This window comes from Labeo rohita, chromosome 6 (assembly GCF_022985175.1).
Source record: "Labeo rohita strain BAU-BD-2019 chromosome 6, IGBB_LRoh.1.0, whole genome shotgun sequence".
Lineage (NCBI taxonomy): Eukaryota > Metazoa > Chordata > Actinopteri > Cypriniformes > Cyprinidae > Labeo > Labeo rohita.
In genome coordinates this window covers 25,520,639-25,535,917 of record NC_066874.1, presented here as the reverse complement: position 1 = coordinate 25,535,917, position 15,279 = coordinate 25,520,639, and the positions used below count along the sequence as shown (strand labels likewise).

At 33.7% G+C, this 15,279-nt stretch overlaps 1 protein-coding gene across 1 annotated transcript; it reads right to left on the bottom strand.

Annotated features, from left to right (window-relative positions):
* Positions 1-8,710: 8,710 nt before the first annotated feature.
* Positions 8,711-15,181, bottom strand: gata2b (GATA binding protein 2b). The gene is made up of 5 exons (XM_051112997.1): positions 14,832-15,181; positions 13,393-13,932; positions 12,360-12,502; positions 9,546-9,671; positions 8,711-9,296 (listed from the first exon to the last, which is right to left on the bottom strand). The coding sequence occupies exons 1-5, from the start codon at positions 15,085-15,087 to the stop codon at positions 9,063-9,065; spliced, it is 1,299 nt and encodes a 432-aa protein (XP_050968954.1). The 5' UTR covers positions 15,088-15,181; the 3' UTR covers positions 8,711-9,062.
* Between the last annotated feature and the right edge of the window lie 98 nt (positions 15,182-15,279).

The following is a 15,279-nucleotide window of genomic DNA, read 5'->3' as shown; positions in this document are numbered from 1 at the left end:
TACAGCATCACATTACTCTAAAAGAAAGATGTGTTCAGCTAAATGACAGCTAAATGATTTTTATAGATTTGTATAGAACCTTTGACTACTCACCTTTGCCTTAACCTCTTTAGTGAACTCTTAATGTGTTTTGTTGCACAAAAGAATGAATAATACAGGTCTCGAACAACATGAAAGAAAGTACATGATTGATAATATTCTTAGAAGTATTTTTAGATTATAAACTACCATTAAAATGTTTAAGGTCAGTAATATTTTTAAAATAGCTGCTGAAAATTCAGTTTTACCATAACAAGAAAGTTGATCTGTGCTGGGAAATTACTCATTTTGCCTTTGTAAGGATCAGAATGTTATTGTGTGTGTGTGTGTGCGTGTGTGTTTTACTCACATTAATATTAATAAAGCAATTTTCTCTAATTAATTACAGCAGGAGAGAGACAGAACACTCAGTTAAATGCTGCAGGCATTAGAACTTTGTGTGAGTCTAACACAACATGGCTTTCATGCTATGTTCGGCCTGCTCAGTGTTTGTGACATTGACTCGAGAGCTCTAAACACAACACACACAGTCTTTTACTGTCCTTTTTCCCTTCAGTGACTCTGATAGCAATCTCAGTCTTTTATTTTGTGTGTGAGTGCATGCATGTACAAGCCTTTGATATGACAGCTTGAGTCTGTTAACCTCTCTAATCAGGGTCCTTCATCAGAAAGGTCTTTCAGAGTGCCTGTTTAAAATTCATAAATTGAAAGAGAGGGGAGAAGAGGGACTGAAAAGGGAATAGAGAAAAAAGGAAATAAAAACATAAACTCTCCCATGAGGTAAAAGCTGCAAAATTGTCTCCTTCCTGACCCCTGGACCTGCACTGATCTTGCGATGAGCCCAAAGAGGGGTAAAGTCACGCTTGGTGTTTGACTTACCACTAACATTAACGTTATCGGCTATATCAGCACGGACAGTTGGCATTTGTGTTTGGACGTTTTTAATTATTTTCTTTGATCTCATAGATTGTTTCCTTACAGAGTAGTTTCTCTCTCTCCTAAAGCGAGCTCTTTTGTGTCTGTGTGGACACTGCAATACCTCTGGCTGACATGTAGAGGGCATTAGAATTTTCTGTCAGTCCATTCATAGTTATTATTCATTTTAATTAGGGTGTCTCCTTTTTTAAATGAATAAATAAACAAACAGAAAACGAAATTACCTGCATGTTACTTTGGCAGGTTACTCGTTCCATTTACTGCAGCGTGCAGTAAACGGTAAAACTGTTTGCACTACAAACCAGTGTGTTCATAATTAAGATATGACATTAAAATAATATTGTAAAACACACCATTATCAAGCAGCGAAACGATCTGTTTTGTACAGCTAAAAATAGCTGGATGCAGATGAGACCGGAAGTCGAACTTATATAATTTACAAATGGCCGCGACCACTCTTACGGGAAGAAACGGGGATATTTGGATAAGTAACCAACTGACTACTACCTAGTAATGCCCTAGAAACCACCCAGAACACCTCAACAACATCACAAAAGTTGTTTTTGTGCAGACAAGTAACATTATACAAAACAAACATGGGTACAGATTCTCAAGTGTTGACTTAATATTGTATTACATGTTTACGTGTTACACGTTGTATTACATAAGGTTAAATATAATATTTGAAATATTATCAATGCGTAAAGGTTTCTGTTAGGGTTAGGTGTGGGTTATATCGTAGTAATAAGTATAGAAAAAATACAAGTCTGTGCAATTCCCCTATTTAGATAGCTAAGTAAACATATATGTATGTATAATGGACAGTTGAGGTCGAAAGTTTACATACACTCTGCAGAATCTGTAAAATGCTAAATATTTTACCAAAATAAGAGGGTTAAAACAAAATGCATGTTATTTTTTATTTAGTACTGACATGAATACAATATTTCACATAAAAGATGTTAACAGTTTTGTGTATTTGAACCCTTTCCAACAATGACTATTATTTTGAGATCCATCTTTTCACACTGAGGACAACTGAGGAACTCATATGCAACTATTACAGAACGTTCAAATGCTCACTGAAGGAAAAATTATGCATTAAGAAGATACTTACATGTTTCCCAGAAGGCAAAATAAGTTAAATTTATCCTGATCTTCAAATTAAAAAAGTTTTCACCCCTGGCTCTTAATGCATTGTGTTTCTTTCTGGAGCATCAGTGAGCGTATTATCCTTCTGTGGATTTTTCTGAAGAACAGCAGGCAGTTTAACTGTTTAGGACAAGGGACTCGTAAACAACTATCACTAAACAAAAAAATAAAGAAAACACAGCTGTGGATCATTTAGGTAACAACATGGTATTAAGAATCAAACGTATGTAAACTTTTGAACAGGGTAGTTTTTATAAATTCAGCAATTATTTTCTCTTGTGGACTACATGGAAACATCTTTTATGTCAAATATCTTATTCAGGTCAGTACTAAATAAAAAATAACTTGCATTTTGTATGACCCCTCTTATTTTTGTAAAATAATTAACATTTTCCAGATTCTGCAAGGTGTATGTAAACTTTTGACCTCAACTGTATATTGTAGTATATACACACACACGTTAACAAGTATAACACTGAGTGTGTTATATATTAATACAGGATATTTGAAAAAATGTTCTCAGTCATTCCATCAGTGTTTTAATTTACCTGAATGAATTAATTATTGTAAATTATCCATATTTCATAATTTGTTTTGTTTTACTTTTGGCAATTATGTATGGATTTGTCAGTCTTCAGTAAGTAAATCATGGACATGCATTACATGCAAGCCATGAAAATCATCTGTTTAGGCTTGATTTGTAATGGCACACAGTTGTCAAAATACATCAGCTGTTTTCTTTTTGTTTTAAGATCTCAATGAATCAATCGCTTGAGCAAAAAACATCAATCCTTCTATAAATCAATAGGCTGGTGCTAGAGATCTCTGTACTAATCACATCATTAGCTGAGCTTTTAGCTGAATGTAGACTACTGCCCCTGCATTTTATAGATTTACTTAAATCTCTGAGTGAATCAAAATAGTGCAGTATATTTTAAAATTTCATACACACTCACACAAGTTGCGTGAACATATGAAGAGTTTATTTGCTAAGACAGATAACTCCATTTTTTAAAATGTTCAAAAATCATGTTTTTATTGTGTTTTATTGTGTTAGCTGTATTTTTTAGATATTTTTACTTTATATCAAAATATTGGAATGCACAATGAAAAAACATGAGTTATCTGTTTTTGCAAATAAACTTTTCATGTAGAGCATTATATGTTTTAATTCATTTTTGACTTCTGAGGTTCACTTTTGCAGGAATTGACATCAACATATTTTATTTAGGTCTATTACTTAGGAAGTGATTTGAGGCTGAGATATTGTAAACAGCTTGCTTACTCACACATATATATCATGTTTCCCTGTGTGCTGAAGTATGTTGTCTTCACAGAGTCATAAAGTAACACACACTTATAGTATGAAGGTCCATATCCACAAAAAAACACAGGCATGTAACACATTCATTCAAAAGGATGCTTTGTTCCAGTCCATTATCCCACTTTCCATCCTTTCTTTTATCTCTGTCACCCCTTTGTTCTCTCTTACCTATTCTTTATGTTTGCTTTGTTTGGGCCTTTATGTCTATACAACCTTTATCCCACACCTCCCTTTCTCATATTTTCTTTTTCTGCACTTTTTTCCAGGTCAACAGCATTGTCACTGTCTACTGAAGAACTTAACTTTGTCACACAGGTATTTTGTGCGCTATGTCTGTGTCTATATTGTTCGATACATAAGTCTAAAAATACATTTAAAATGTAATGTGGTAGATGCACAAGTCATTGTTTTAGATGTGTGCCGCCAATAAGTGTTAAAGGCTAAATATTGTGACCTTTGCCCTTTGAGGTTTGCATGCAATTGTTTAGGAGTGCATCAAACTGTCATTTTATGTTTGGTGATCAATTTGTTGACACAAGTGACAGACACTTCAATATGAATTGCTAGACCGTAAGAAAGGAAGTACCAGAGGTCATTCTGCTTTGAACAGTTCAGGTTACGCTCATCCACTGTCTGACTCATTGGACCAATTAGCAGGGCGGTAAAAGCCTCCCACATCCCTTACTGAAGAGACTAATAAAATTAGCAGGCCCTCCATCTTATCTTTGAACGATAAACAGCCAGCTATTAGATTACAGCTATTAAATTAGAAACAGTCTCTAAACAAACAATTACCTGAATGTAAGTGTGGGATGGGTAAAAAGAGGATATAACATGAGCATGATGGTTACATGGTCCAAAGAAAAGTGTTTAATGGCTTGAATTAGTTCGATAACATCAAAACATTACATTCAACCTCTCCATTTAAATCCATTTGCCATCCTTACACATTTTAATGTACACTAAAAACCGAAATATTATTGTGGCACATATGCGATGTCTGGATCTGCATATATACAAACTTTTTTTTTAATATGGTAGATTTATATATATACTAAGAGTAGCATGCGTATGCATAAAGGGTGTATAGTGTGGGTTTCAGTATGTTTAGTAATGTTTAGTAATTTTTAGTAATTACAGTTGATGTTCTAATGACCCAGCTGTTGCTCAATGGTTACTGTAGCAATGTTAGACCTATTTTACCCATAAGTCTTTGGGTTTATTCAATCACAGCAATAAAAACACAATAGCAGCTCACTGAAAGCCTTTGTGTTGTCTAAAAAGTTTGTCCAGATTTTGCTTGTGCGTGATTTGGTTTCTCAAAAGTATCAGTAGATTCTATAAATCTGTATCTTCTTTCTTTCTTTCTTTCTTTCTGCATATTTTACGAATATTTGTCTGTCAGCCAACTTATCTTAAATCTATAGCCGGCCTGCTCTTTTTTTTCTCATTTTTGACATTTTTCCTTCCCTACACAGCTCTGTCCTCACAGACTCTTTGTGTATGTGTTTCAACCTAACTTTCTCATTGGCTTCATGCTTATTTGTTGTTCATCATGTTTATTTATCAATATTTTTTATTCTAAAGCTTCTCTTCAAGAAAATAAATAACCTTGCTTTCTGTATTCTTCTGGCACAGACTTTCCATAGAGGTTTAATAGAATTTGAGTTTAATTCTGTGACTTTTGATCATGAATTTGGTCACTGACTGAATTTTGAAGCAAATAAATGTTTAAAATGATATTTTAATTTACAAAAAGCAATTTAAATGCATATATAAATTACATTTATAGGGATATTAATAATAAAATCTGTAAAAACCTTTAAAATAAAATTTATTTTTTCCCAAATTCTGTTTTTTCCATTTTTATTTTTTCTGGATTCCATTTTTTCCATTTCCCGTTTTTCTAGACTCTGTTTTAATGGTTAAAATGGTTAAAAATATTATGTTTAAAAATTATTAAAAACATGTCTAATTAATTGAAATCATAAAACTTCTACAAGTTTAACAAAAATGACATTTTAAAGGCCATATAAAGTATGTTTTATTTTTTACATTTTAATAATCAAAAACATCACTAATTAATTTTGTAAAAAAAAATAATTTATTATTATTATTTTTTTTTTTTTTTTTTTTTTTTTTTTTTTTTCAGAAATACAGTGTGTATTTAAATTTTTCTGGTAAAATAATTCTGCTAAATAATTTTTCTGGTAAATATTCCTTAAAGAATAATATTTTAATAATAATAGTAGTAGTAGTAGTACTATAATTGCATTAAGTAATATCTTTCTGTCACCGTTTCCTCAAGTTAAATCAAACTTTTATTTCGAAGGGTTGCTGTGAAGATCTTTAATTTTCTGTTTGTATATGATATGACCAGTGTTGCCAAGTCCACAGTTTTCCCACAGATTTGGGCTACTTTAACACTGTTGCCGCGAGTTGTTTTTCACGTCCGTGGGTAGAAGCGACTCCAATAACATTATATTTAGGCTCTGGCATGCGAATTGTACCATGGGGGACCCTACCAAAAAACATGTATTTTATCCCCTTTAAAACGCAATTTGTACGCCCCGTCGAAATGTGATTGGACTACTTTTGAGGAGCAGTTGGGCTGGTTTTGTAGTGAAAACCTGCCAACCCTGCATATGACTTTAGTTTTTCTAAAAAGAAAGGGTAAAATGCTCATGAAATGACTCTCAGAGCTATTCTAGACATTATGTTTGTGTTCATGTACTCGTATATTAAGGCTGAAAACACTGTGAGCGTCACCCGCGCTTCAGTATGTGCGTAGTAAATGAAACGGCTCATCTGCGCCATTCATTCACACAGAAACACGCAGAAATGCAGGATTCATATTTAAATAGTATTTTTGCAGCTTAATATTCACAGACACTACTCCATATCACATTTTGATTTAAGTGTACTTACCTACTTTTAATTTATACATCCAAAATTTGACAAATTCTGTGACATTCAACGTTACACAGTAGGCCTAAATTCCATTTTTATGACTGGATACCACATTTTCCGCATCAGAAATCATAGGGCCCTACATTCATATATACAGCTTTATATAGTGTATTCATTTCTGCTTAAAATTCATCTCATTAGACATGTAAACATTTGCAGTTTTACATATTGAAGCCTCCAATATGTGGCATAATTTGATAATAGCCTCCTGATTTAATGACTATATCTGTATTTACTGTTATTGAGCCCGGTAACTTGTAACTGTGTATTTAGACTCAATCCCCTCCTGCCTCCGGCCTACTTTCCTGCCTCTAAGGTTTCTCTCAGGACAAAACCACTAGGACAGGGAAAATAAAAGAGTAGGGAAAGAGAGGAGGGAAAGAGAAGTAAGCAGATCTGTTACCCTGTTCTAGGAGGACGGCAGTAATACACATACACACTCTCACACAAACCACCTCACACCACACAAACGGTCCCTGGAGAGGGCAACTGAGCGCTCACAGTTGGTTTGTCATTTAAAATAAGTGATTGTTCTGAGACAGAGGATGAATTAATTTACCTGCTATACAGGAAGATAAGGAGAAGAAAAGAAAAGACAGACTGAAAGGGGTTGAATGCGACTTGGCCTGTTATATGGGAGGGTTGTGTTGTGTCCCAGTTTTCGGACTGAATGTTTGCAAACAGCTACATCTGTTAGGTCAGACTGTACAAACATAGTATGCTAATGCTGTTAAATATATATACAGTAAAAATATGTTATACAGTAGTCAACATTTGAAGTGGATCAAAATCTTTCAATCAAAGTTGTCCTAAAACCAAAACAATACCTTATTCTTGTCTTAGGACACCTTTGATAAACTATTTTGATCCATTTCAAAAGTTGAGTACTATATACACACTGGTGGTTAAAAGATTTAGGGTTGGTAAGATGTTTTTTTTTTTTTTTTTTAACCATAGTTAAGTTTACGCAATCAAAATATTGTGAAATATTATTACTTTTTTAAATAGCTTTTTCTATTTTAATATATTTTACTCCTATGATGGCAGCGCTGAATTTTGATTGAAGAGTGAAGAAAGACTGACAGGTGAAAGAACGACAGTATTCCAAGAATCAGAGATACAATCTCTTAGATTTCTTCAACTTCATATCCCATGGAAATTTATTCTGAGCTAGAAAATAAAAAATTAAAAACTTGCAGTAGAAATACACTCTAAAAAGTTAAGCATGCAGAAAGAAAAAAGTAAATTGTATTTGAGAATTTGATTATAACTGTTAAACTGTTGCATCTAATTTGACATTACAATAATAAGTAGATTAGATTTTGTTTAAGTTTGATCAGATAATTTAGTAAGTGCATAAAACAAATGTATTTATACATTTAATTTTTATATATTATCTATACATTTATTTAATATATAAAATGATCTGTAAATCAATACAACTTGTTCTCTATAGATATTTTTTTTTACAAAATTATAAAAATTATTTGTTTTACTTGTCTTGTTTAATATTACTGTTCAGTTAGTGTAATGAGTTATACTTCATATAATCAAGCCATGTATCTTGTGGTCATGTATTGCACCATTCCAGCCATGTGGATTTACATTTTTTTTTAAAAATCCAGAATATACAATTATTTCCTGAATTGCAGTTTAGGGAAGTGATTTCAAACAAAAGGCCTGAGGTATTTCCACGCTGCACATACTTTTGTAACATACTGGAATCTAAGCACCAGACATAATGTATAACTCATAAAGTAGCAGAGATTGTAATGACAAAAGGCTGGTCTTTTCCAGATCTCCTAAAACAAACCCTGAAGACTTTCTCTGCTCTTTCATCTTTATCTCATCTCTCCATTTCCTCTTGTCTCTCTAGAGTCCTGCTCTTCATTCACCGCTTCGGTCCAGTCAGCATGCTGATAAGTGTTTGCAAGCGCACAGGAGTGTAAGGCCACACGTGTGTTTTGAATTTGTTTATGTATGTTTGAACATCTCAATTTGAACGTTTCTGCAAACAAGACAAGAACTCACATAAAAAGCACTGTGTTTAAATCATTTATTAACTAAAAATTAAAATAAGTACACAGTAAAAAAAGTGTTTTTTATGTATTAATGCATGTGTGTACAGAAACTGATACTATTGATGTTGATACTAGTTCATATAAAAAGCTTGAAAAATAAAAACAAAGAAAAATAAATTAAAGAATTAGTTATATAATTACAAATGGTTTAGGGACAGTCCTAAATATTTGGTTTATATTATAATTTTTAAAATGCAGGGTTTTTTCTTTCTACTTCACAGTTACATAAGATACAGTGCAGTGCTATAGATGACATAAACAGGCATAAACATTTTGGAATTTTGATTATATTTGAATAAATAGGGGATGTTTATTATTAATGATAAGCTGGCAAATTAATTAAACTCTTGGAGTACTACAGTCGGATTCTGGGTTGGTTTAAATCACATTTCAGAAATAAAGTGCAACTTTTAAAATCAAGAATGAATAGAATTTTTAGATTTGCATAATGAATATTTGAGCCTAAGCCTGAAATATTAATAAAATGTCCTTGACCTGAACATTAAAACAGAAGAATGCAGTTACTGCTCATGAAGTATGGTATCTTCTACAAGTGTCTTTCAGCCTATAGCGGTGACTAAGCTGCTGTGACTGAATGCAGGATGTAATTGTATTGGTTGAGTCATATTAAAGGGGTGGGGGATGTTGGCCACGTGACTGAAGGTGGATGGTTTGTCGTGCACACAACTGTCAAATTGCTGAAAGTGTTCTCCTCTCCTCTTCTTAGGTTTGCCTGACATTTTCCTATTGCGTGTCTGAATCCCATCTTTCTTCATAGTAAGTGGACGGTTCACCTGAATGCACAAACACAGATAGACACACTATAAACCATTTATACAATAAAAATGCTATTTAATGTTTTAAATAGTAGGAGGATAGACTAGCATATTCAGCATATTCAAACTAGATCATTTGCAAACAATGGATATAAACCCCTTAAAAGTGGAAACTGAACATATATCTAAGCAGAAATCTTACTCTGTCATTCATTTTGTTGTAGTCTGTATATATGAAGTGTTTTAGCAAGGCTTATATTTACTCACATTATGTAGTTTGTAGTATAGACCACAGGCATTACAGACGGGTTCTCCATTGGCATTACGTCTCCAAAGTGTGGTGGTCCCAGTCTGGCAGTTTGCACAACAGGTGCCTGCTCGTCTAGATGCTGACTGCAACATAAAAAACACATAGAAATAAATATGAAAACACCTACAGTTTTAAAAAAGGACTGTGAACTTAACAGTAAAAGACTGTAAAAATGCGGTTCACGGTAAGTTCCCTTACTATATACAGTGAAAAACTGTATTGGACATTGCATACAAATGACATTACCAGAATTCCCTGCGTTAAATTTCAAATTTTATGTTTTTTTGTTGAAATAACTGTTTTTTCTTAGTTTTTTCTTATCAGTTTGGTACATTAGGGTTGTAATATGTTACATCTAATGTTGTTAAATTAAGGTTTATTGCATTATTTCAGTTTCATGTGTGTTACCATGATAATGTTTAGTGTTTGTATGAATGACACTGTGCACTTTCTATATATGTTAATATTTAAAAGCTGCTCGTGATGGGCTTTGGTTGATCATGTGACTTTCTCATCACCACCTGCTTTTGGTGGTTATCAGTGTATTACAAAGGTACAAAACACATTTCAGTACTTCAATAGGTTGGCATGTTAACATTTTATCAGTTAATGAAATTACAGTATTTAAATGTGATGTGAATTTAAGGTAAAACTGTAAAACCTAAAACGTTGCTACCATATTTTTACGATAAAATTCTGGAAACCACAGCTGCTGTTTTTTAACCATAATTTTTCTTTTTTTTTTTTTTTTTTTTTTTTTTTTTTTACAGTGTAACTTATTTGAAAAAGTAATGCATTATTTTAGTAGTTACTTGAGAAAAAAGTCATTTGATTACGTAAGCATTACTTGTAAAGCGTTACTTCTAACACTGGTAATAGTAATTTTATTCTGTATATTTATGTATAAGGTTTCTGTATGTCTTTGTGAGCCAGCCTATGTCCAAATGTACAGGACAGAGCATATGCTTGCCTACATTTTCTGACATTCCACACAGGATTTGGACCAGCAATCTTCATATTATTGCTGTGGGTCTAATCATGGCTCCATTCATCAGTCTTTCAGTATGTTTTAATGTTTATAATGGGTAATAAGATACTCTGCATAGGAGAAAAATATACATTTATTAAATAATTTAATTAATAACCTTTTTATATATCAATATATTTTTTAGATTTCATTATTTAATTTACTGCTATTTCACCTTTAATGCTAGAGTGACCAAATTTTGCATAGCTTCAGGCTTTGCTAATTGGGGATTTTTTTGTTCATCCTGTTATTTTCCACATTGCTTAGTTACTTCCCATCAACTGCTGACCTTTGATTATCTAATTTATCCAAACTAATAAGCAAAAATTACTTTAGTTTTTTTATATTGCTGAAGACTGTTATTTTTTTTTCCCTGCAATCCAGAATGCTTTATATTAATTTTACTTTTGGTGTGAAAGGGCTTTACATTTATAACTTTATATTAAAAACAAGCAAGCAATCCCAGCCCAGATGAGAAAAAGTAACGCAAAAGTAATGCAATCAGTTACTTTTTTAGGGAGTAACGCAATATTGTAATACATTACTTTTAAAAGTAACTTTTCTCAACACTAACTGTCACAGGCACAACTGACAAACCAATACAATTTCATCTTAAGATATCTTTGTATTGGTCTGTCTTTACAGTATTCTTTTCGCAAGACTTTATGAGCAATTTTAACAAACTGAATGGATCTTTGTCTTAAACAGTAAGCAAAAAGTGTATGTGCATTGCTTAAGTATTATAAAAATAATTTTAATTAAAAATTTTAATAAGCAAAAAAATAATCTTTACTCTAACTTGACTCTCAAACTCTCATGCCAAACAGAAGTACACCCTCAAACACCATAAATTCACATAACTATACAGGTATAGTAGATTCTCAACATGCCAAAAGAAAATACAGCAAGAAAACAACCACAAAAGGAAGCGTTTTTTGGGTCTCACAAAGTTATCGGTACCGGGCAGACATCCTGCCAAGGAAACAAATGGACCGAGCTGTCTCTGCAGGCACTGCTCAAATATACGACCTGTAGCTGATGCAGAAGCACTCGTCACACACTGACTAAATAATAAGACTCGAAGCTAGTCAGCCTAATTTACAGCTAATACGCTCTAAATGGGGGGTCACACAAAATACACCGACGCAGTCACTTTCAAGCTGATTTATTACGTTTCCCTTCAGTGACGGTAGTTCTGCATCTGCTCTGTGCTTAACTATTACATTGGACTTTCATGAGTGTGTGTCCTCTTATTTATAAAATGCTGACATTTCATAATCCTGAAATTCTTCAGCATAAAAGTATATTTGGTGTAGAGGAATTTTTTACATTACAATCATGGAATACACAAAATAAGGTAAAATGATACGCCTGCCAGGAATACAAGTAGTATCTGATTTCTAGTCAAGTTTACACTTATTCATGTTAATGAATTCTAATTAATTACTTGCTATTTAAACCCATCAATAGGGCCATGGAAACTCATATGGTCCATTACACACACCCAGACACATGGCTTTCTCTCTTTGTCTCTCCTTCTTGCCTCATTGTCTGTACACATTCTCCGTCAGTGCATTACACGGGCACAGTGAAACAATACAACATAAATTGATCATATGTACAGATGAACTCAGTGTTAGGTTTCATTTGACAGGTTTCAGGTTTCATTTGTCTATTAGAGTAGCATTTGTATTTTGAACTGTGTTTATGTAAAGCTGTGTTTACGTATGTGTGTGGCACTTACCAGTCGGCGCTTGGGTCTAATGAGTGGTCGGTTCTGGCCGTTCATCTTGTGATAGAGTCCACATGCATTACACAGATAATGACCCGTTCCATCTCTCCGCCACAGAGGAGTTGACGTAGCCCCACAGTTTACACATTCACGACCTTCAGGCACACGTTATGCACAAAAGAGATGCATAAAATTAAGAGAGAAAATTAAAAATGATAAAATGCTGACGTTGTTTATTATATATAGAGATAATCAGTTTAATATTTGTTTTACAGATATTCACACTTTCATACTTTTGGGTTTATCGGTCCTACAGATCGGGTCTACCGATAAGTGCCATCATTTGGTGGGTATCTAATGAACAGCATCCAAAAGGAAGCAACAGTGTTGACAGGCAAAGCATCTTTTTTTATTACACTGACTGCATTAATTAAAAGCGATTAACTTTTTAAGTTATAAAATTGTGCATTAGTGCATTAACCATTTAACAGCCCAAAGTAAATACAGTACACTTGCAACTATTTTGCAAAACAACTTATATAATTATTATTATTCATGCCATTTTAAATAATTAAAATACTAAAAATCCAAATTATGTTTTTAGTCTAATTATGAATACTGTGCCAAAAAAAACGTTTCTGCATGTATGTTGTAAAATCTATTCTTTTATATGGTCACATTACTTCTACAAATTATTTTTAGATATTAATATTGTATATATTGTTTTATATTTTAGTAAAGTGCATTTAGCTTTATTTTAGTCCAGATGCATAAACTGCACCTACTGAAACAAAGTTATGCTACACATTACAGTGTGTATGTTACATGTATTTATAATTTATATAGCAACATCAGTGAGTATTTAACTGCTACATAAAATTCTTATAAAATTAGATGTTCATTATACTTACTTACTGTACTTAGGCTAATGAAATTACACTATTGCATGAGCACTAGATGTTCGGTTCATTTAGCTACTGGATGTTTAAAGTTAGACAATTAACCTTTTCCCAGTGTTCTTTTGAACTACGAACTCTGAACTTACCTGAGAAAGCGCGGCTTTTGCTTTTGCATTTTGACGTCATGTTGCCGCTGCTCCCGAGCAGACCTCTGGAATGAAACACGCTGCCCGGGTAATCGTGCGCTCCAGATAAAGCGTAATCAGAATATGAAGGTACAGGAGTTGTAGTTTGGGCCAGATTTCCACGGATTGGACTGGTGCACTCCATCTTCATCCCGTCGACCAGATGGAGATGGTACTTCCCAGCGTCCCTCACAGAAGTACATGCAGGGTCAGGGGACGCATCTTTGGGTGGAGTAGGGGGCAGGCAGTAGAGCTGAGGGCTGCAGTGTTGCGTCATTGACAGGCATGGCATCGAACCTGGGCCGGGCGTACCGGTGCCCGTGTACAGGTTGTTTGAGTTTTCGGCGCCTGCTGAATGCAGAACCGCTTTGCCCAGGTGGCTGACGGTCCATGTGCTGTGGTGCTGGGTCGCCGAGAAGGTCGATTTGCTGTTGTCCACTATAGAAAGACCTTGAGTGTGGATAAGGTGAGGTCGACACATTGAGCCACCCGTAAGCCGCGCTGCCAAAAACGGGAAAAAAGTACAAACACGTGCATTGTTAAAAGTCAGTTCGATTAAAAAAATTATCAGCGTTTAACCATATTGTAAAATAAATACATAATTTAAAAAGATAAAAAAATAAACCCAAATGAGGAAGCTCGAAATTTTTTTTCGAAACTTTCAAAAGTGATTGACAAATTAAGGCTTGTTGTGGGAGGCCAGATTTTTCATTGCACAAGCGAACCAATTACTATAACTGAAATTAGAATTAATATCTCATTAGTATTATATTTTTCTCGATGTTAGATGTTATTTTAATTTCCGCCAAACGAACCTGTGTAACATGGTTCATGGTTTTTGTTTCTTAGCCTACTACTTAAATTTATACCTTCGTTATAAAACACAATCTGATACAATCTATTAATATAATACAATATGTGCCTAATATATTTTAAATGTACAATATAAAAATAATAATCGTTGTAAATGTGTTCAGTTTTTGATATTTGTAAATACACTTTGTTAATAGTTAATAGCACAATTACAGTGAGATATCATGCGTAACCTCAAACTCCAACCCAAATGTTAAGAGCCTCAAATTGAATTCGAGCTTGTGTTTGTTGAAACTGATATCACATACACTACCATAACATTATTTATTATTAATAATAATAACAACTATAACAACATCTATAAAAGCATCTCCAAGTAGGATCTGATAACTTTGGAAAATTAAAACGGTTTGGCACTATAGGCTGTTGTAACCCAATAAATATGACCGATAGTTTTAGAACAAAAGTGATGCAGTAAACGCCTTTCCTTTGATCTAAAAATTGCGCCATAGAAGTTGCACTGACAATAAAGTAATAATAATAGCAATGAATAAAAAAAATTAACAGACAGCTCCAGGCCTACTCACCATGCGTTTGACTGTAAGACATTCGTGCACGAGTATGAGAGTGGGACCCGTGTGTGTGATAATAGGGGTTTCCTTGAGAGTCCAAATGACTGAGAAATACATCCACCTCATCTGGTGGTAATAATGGTGTACCCGGCTCCATATATCCCGAATGATGTCCTAAACCAGCATGCGGAGACACCGAATCTGAGGTACCCATTAAGGCTGAATGATGAGCATGCATCATCCATCGGGGTTCTGCTGAGAGCTCCATCATCTGTAGATGCTTTCCCGTATGACCGGGATGCAAATATTCGTGTGTGGTTAAAAAACAAAACTTAACCTTTTTAAAAAAAGTTCTTTCAAGTTTATCCAGCGTGTATGTTTTTTCCCCAAGTGTTTTTTTCCTTGAATGTCTTAATAAGCCTAAAGGGTGAAGTACACCTATGACAACGTAAAGTTAAATGAC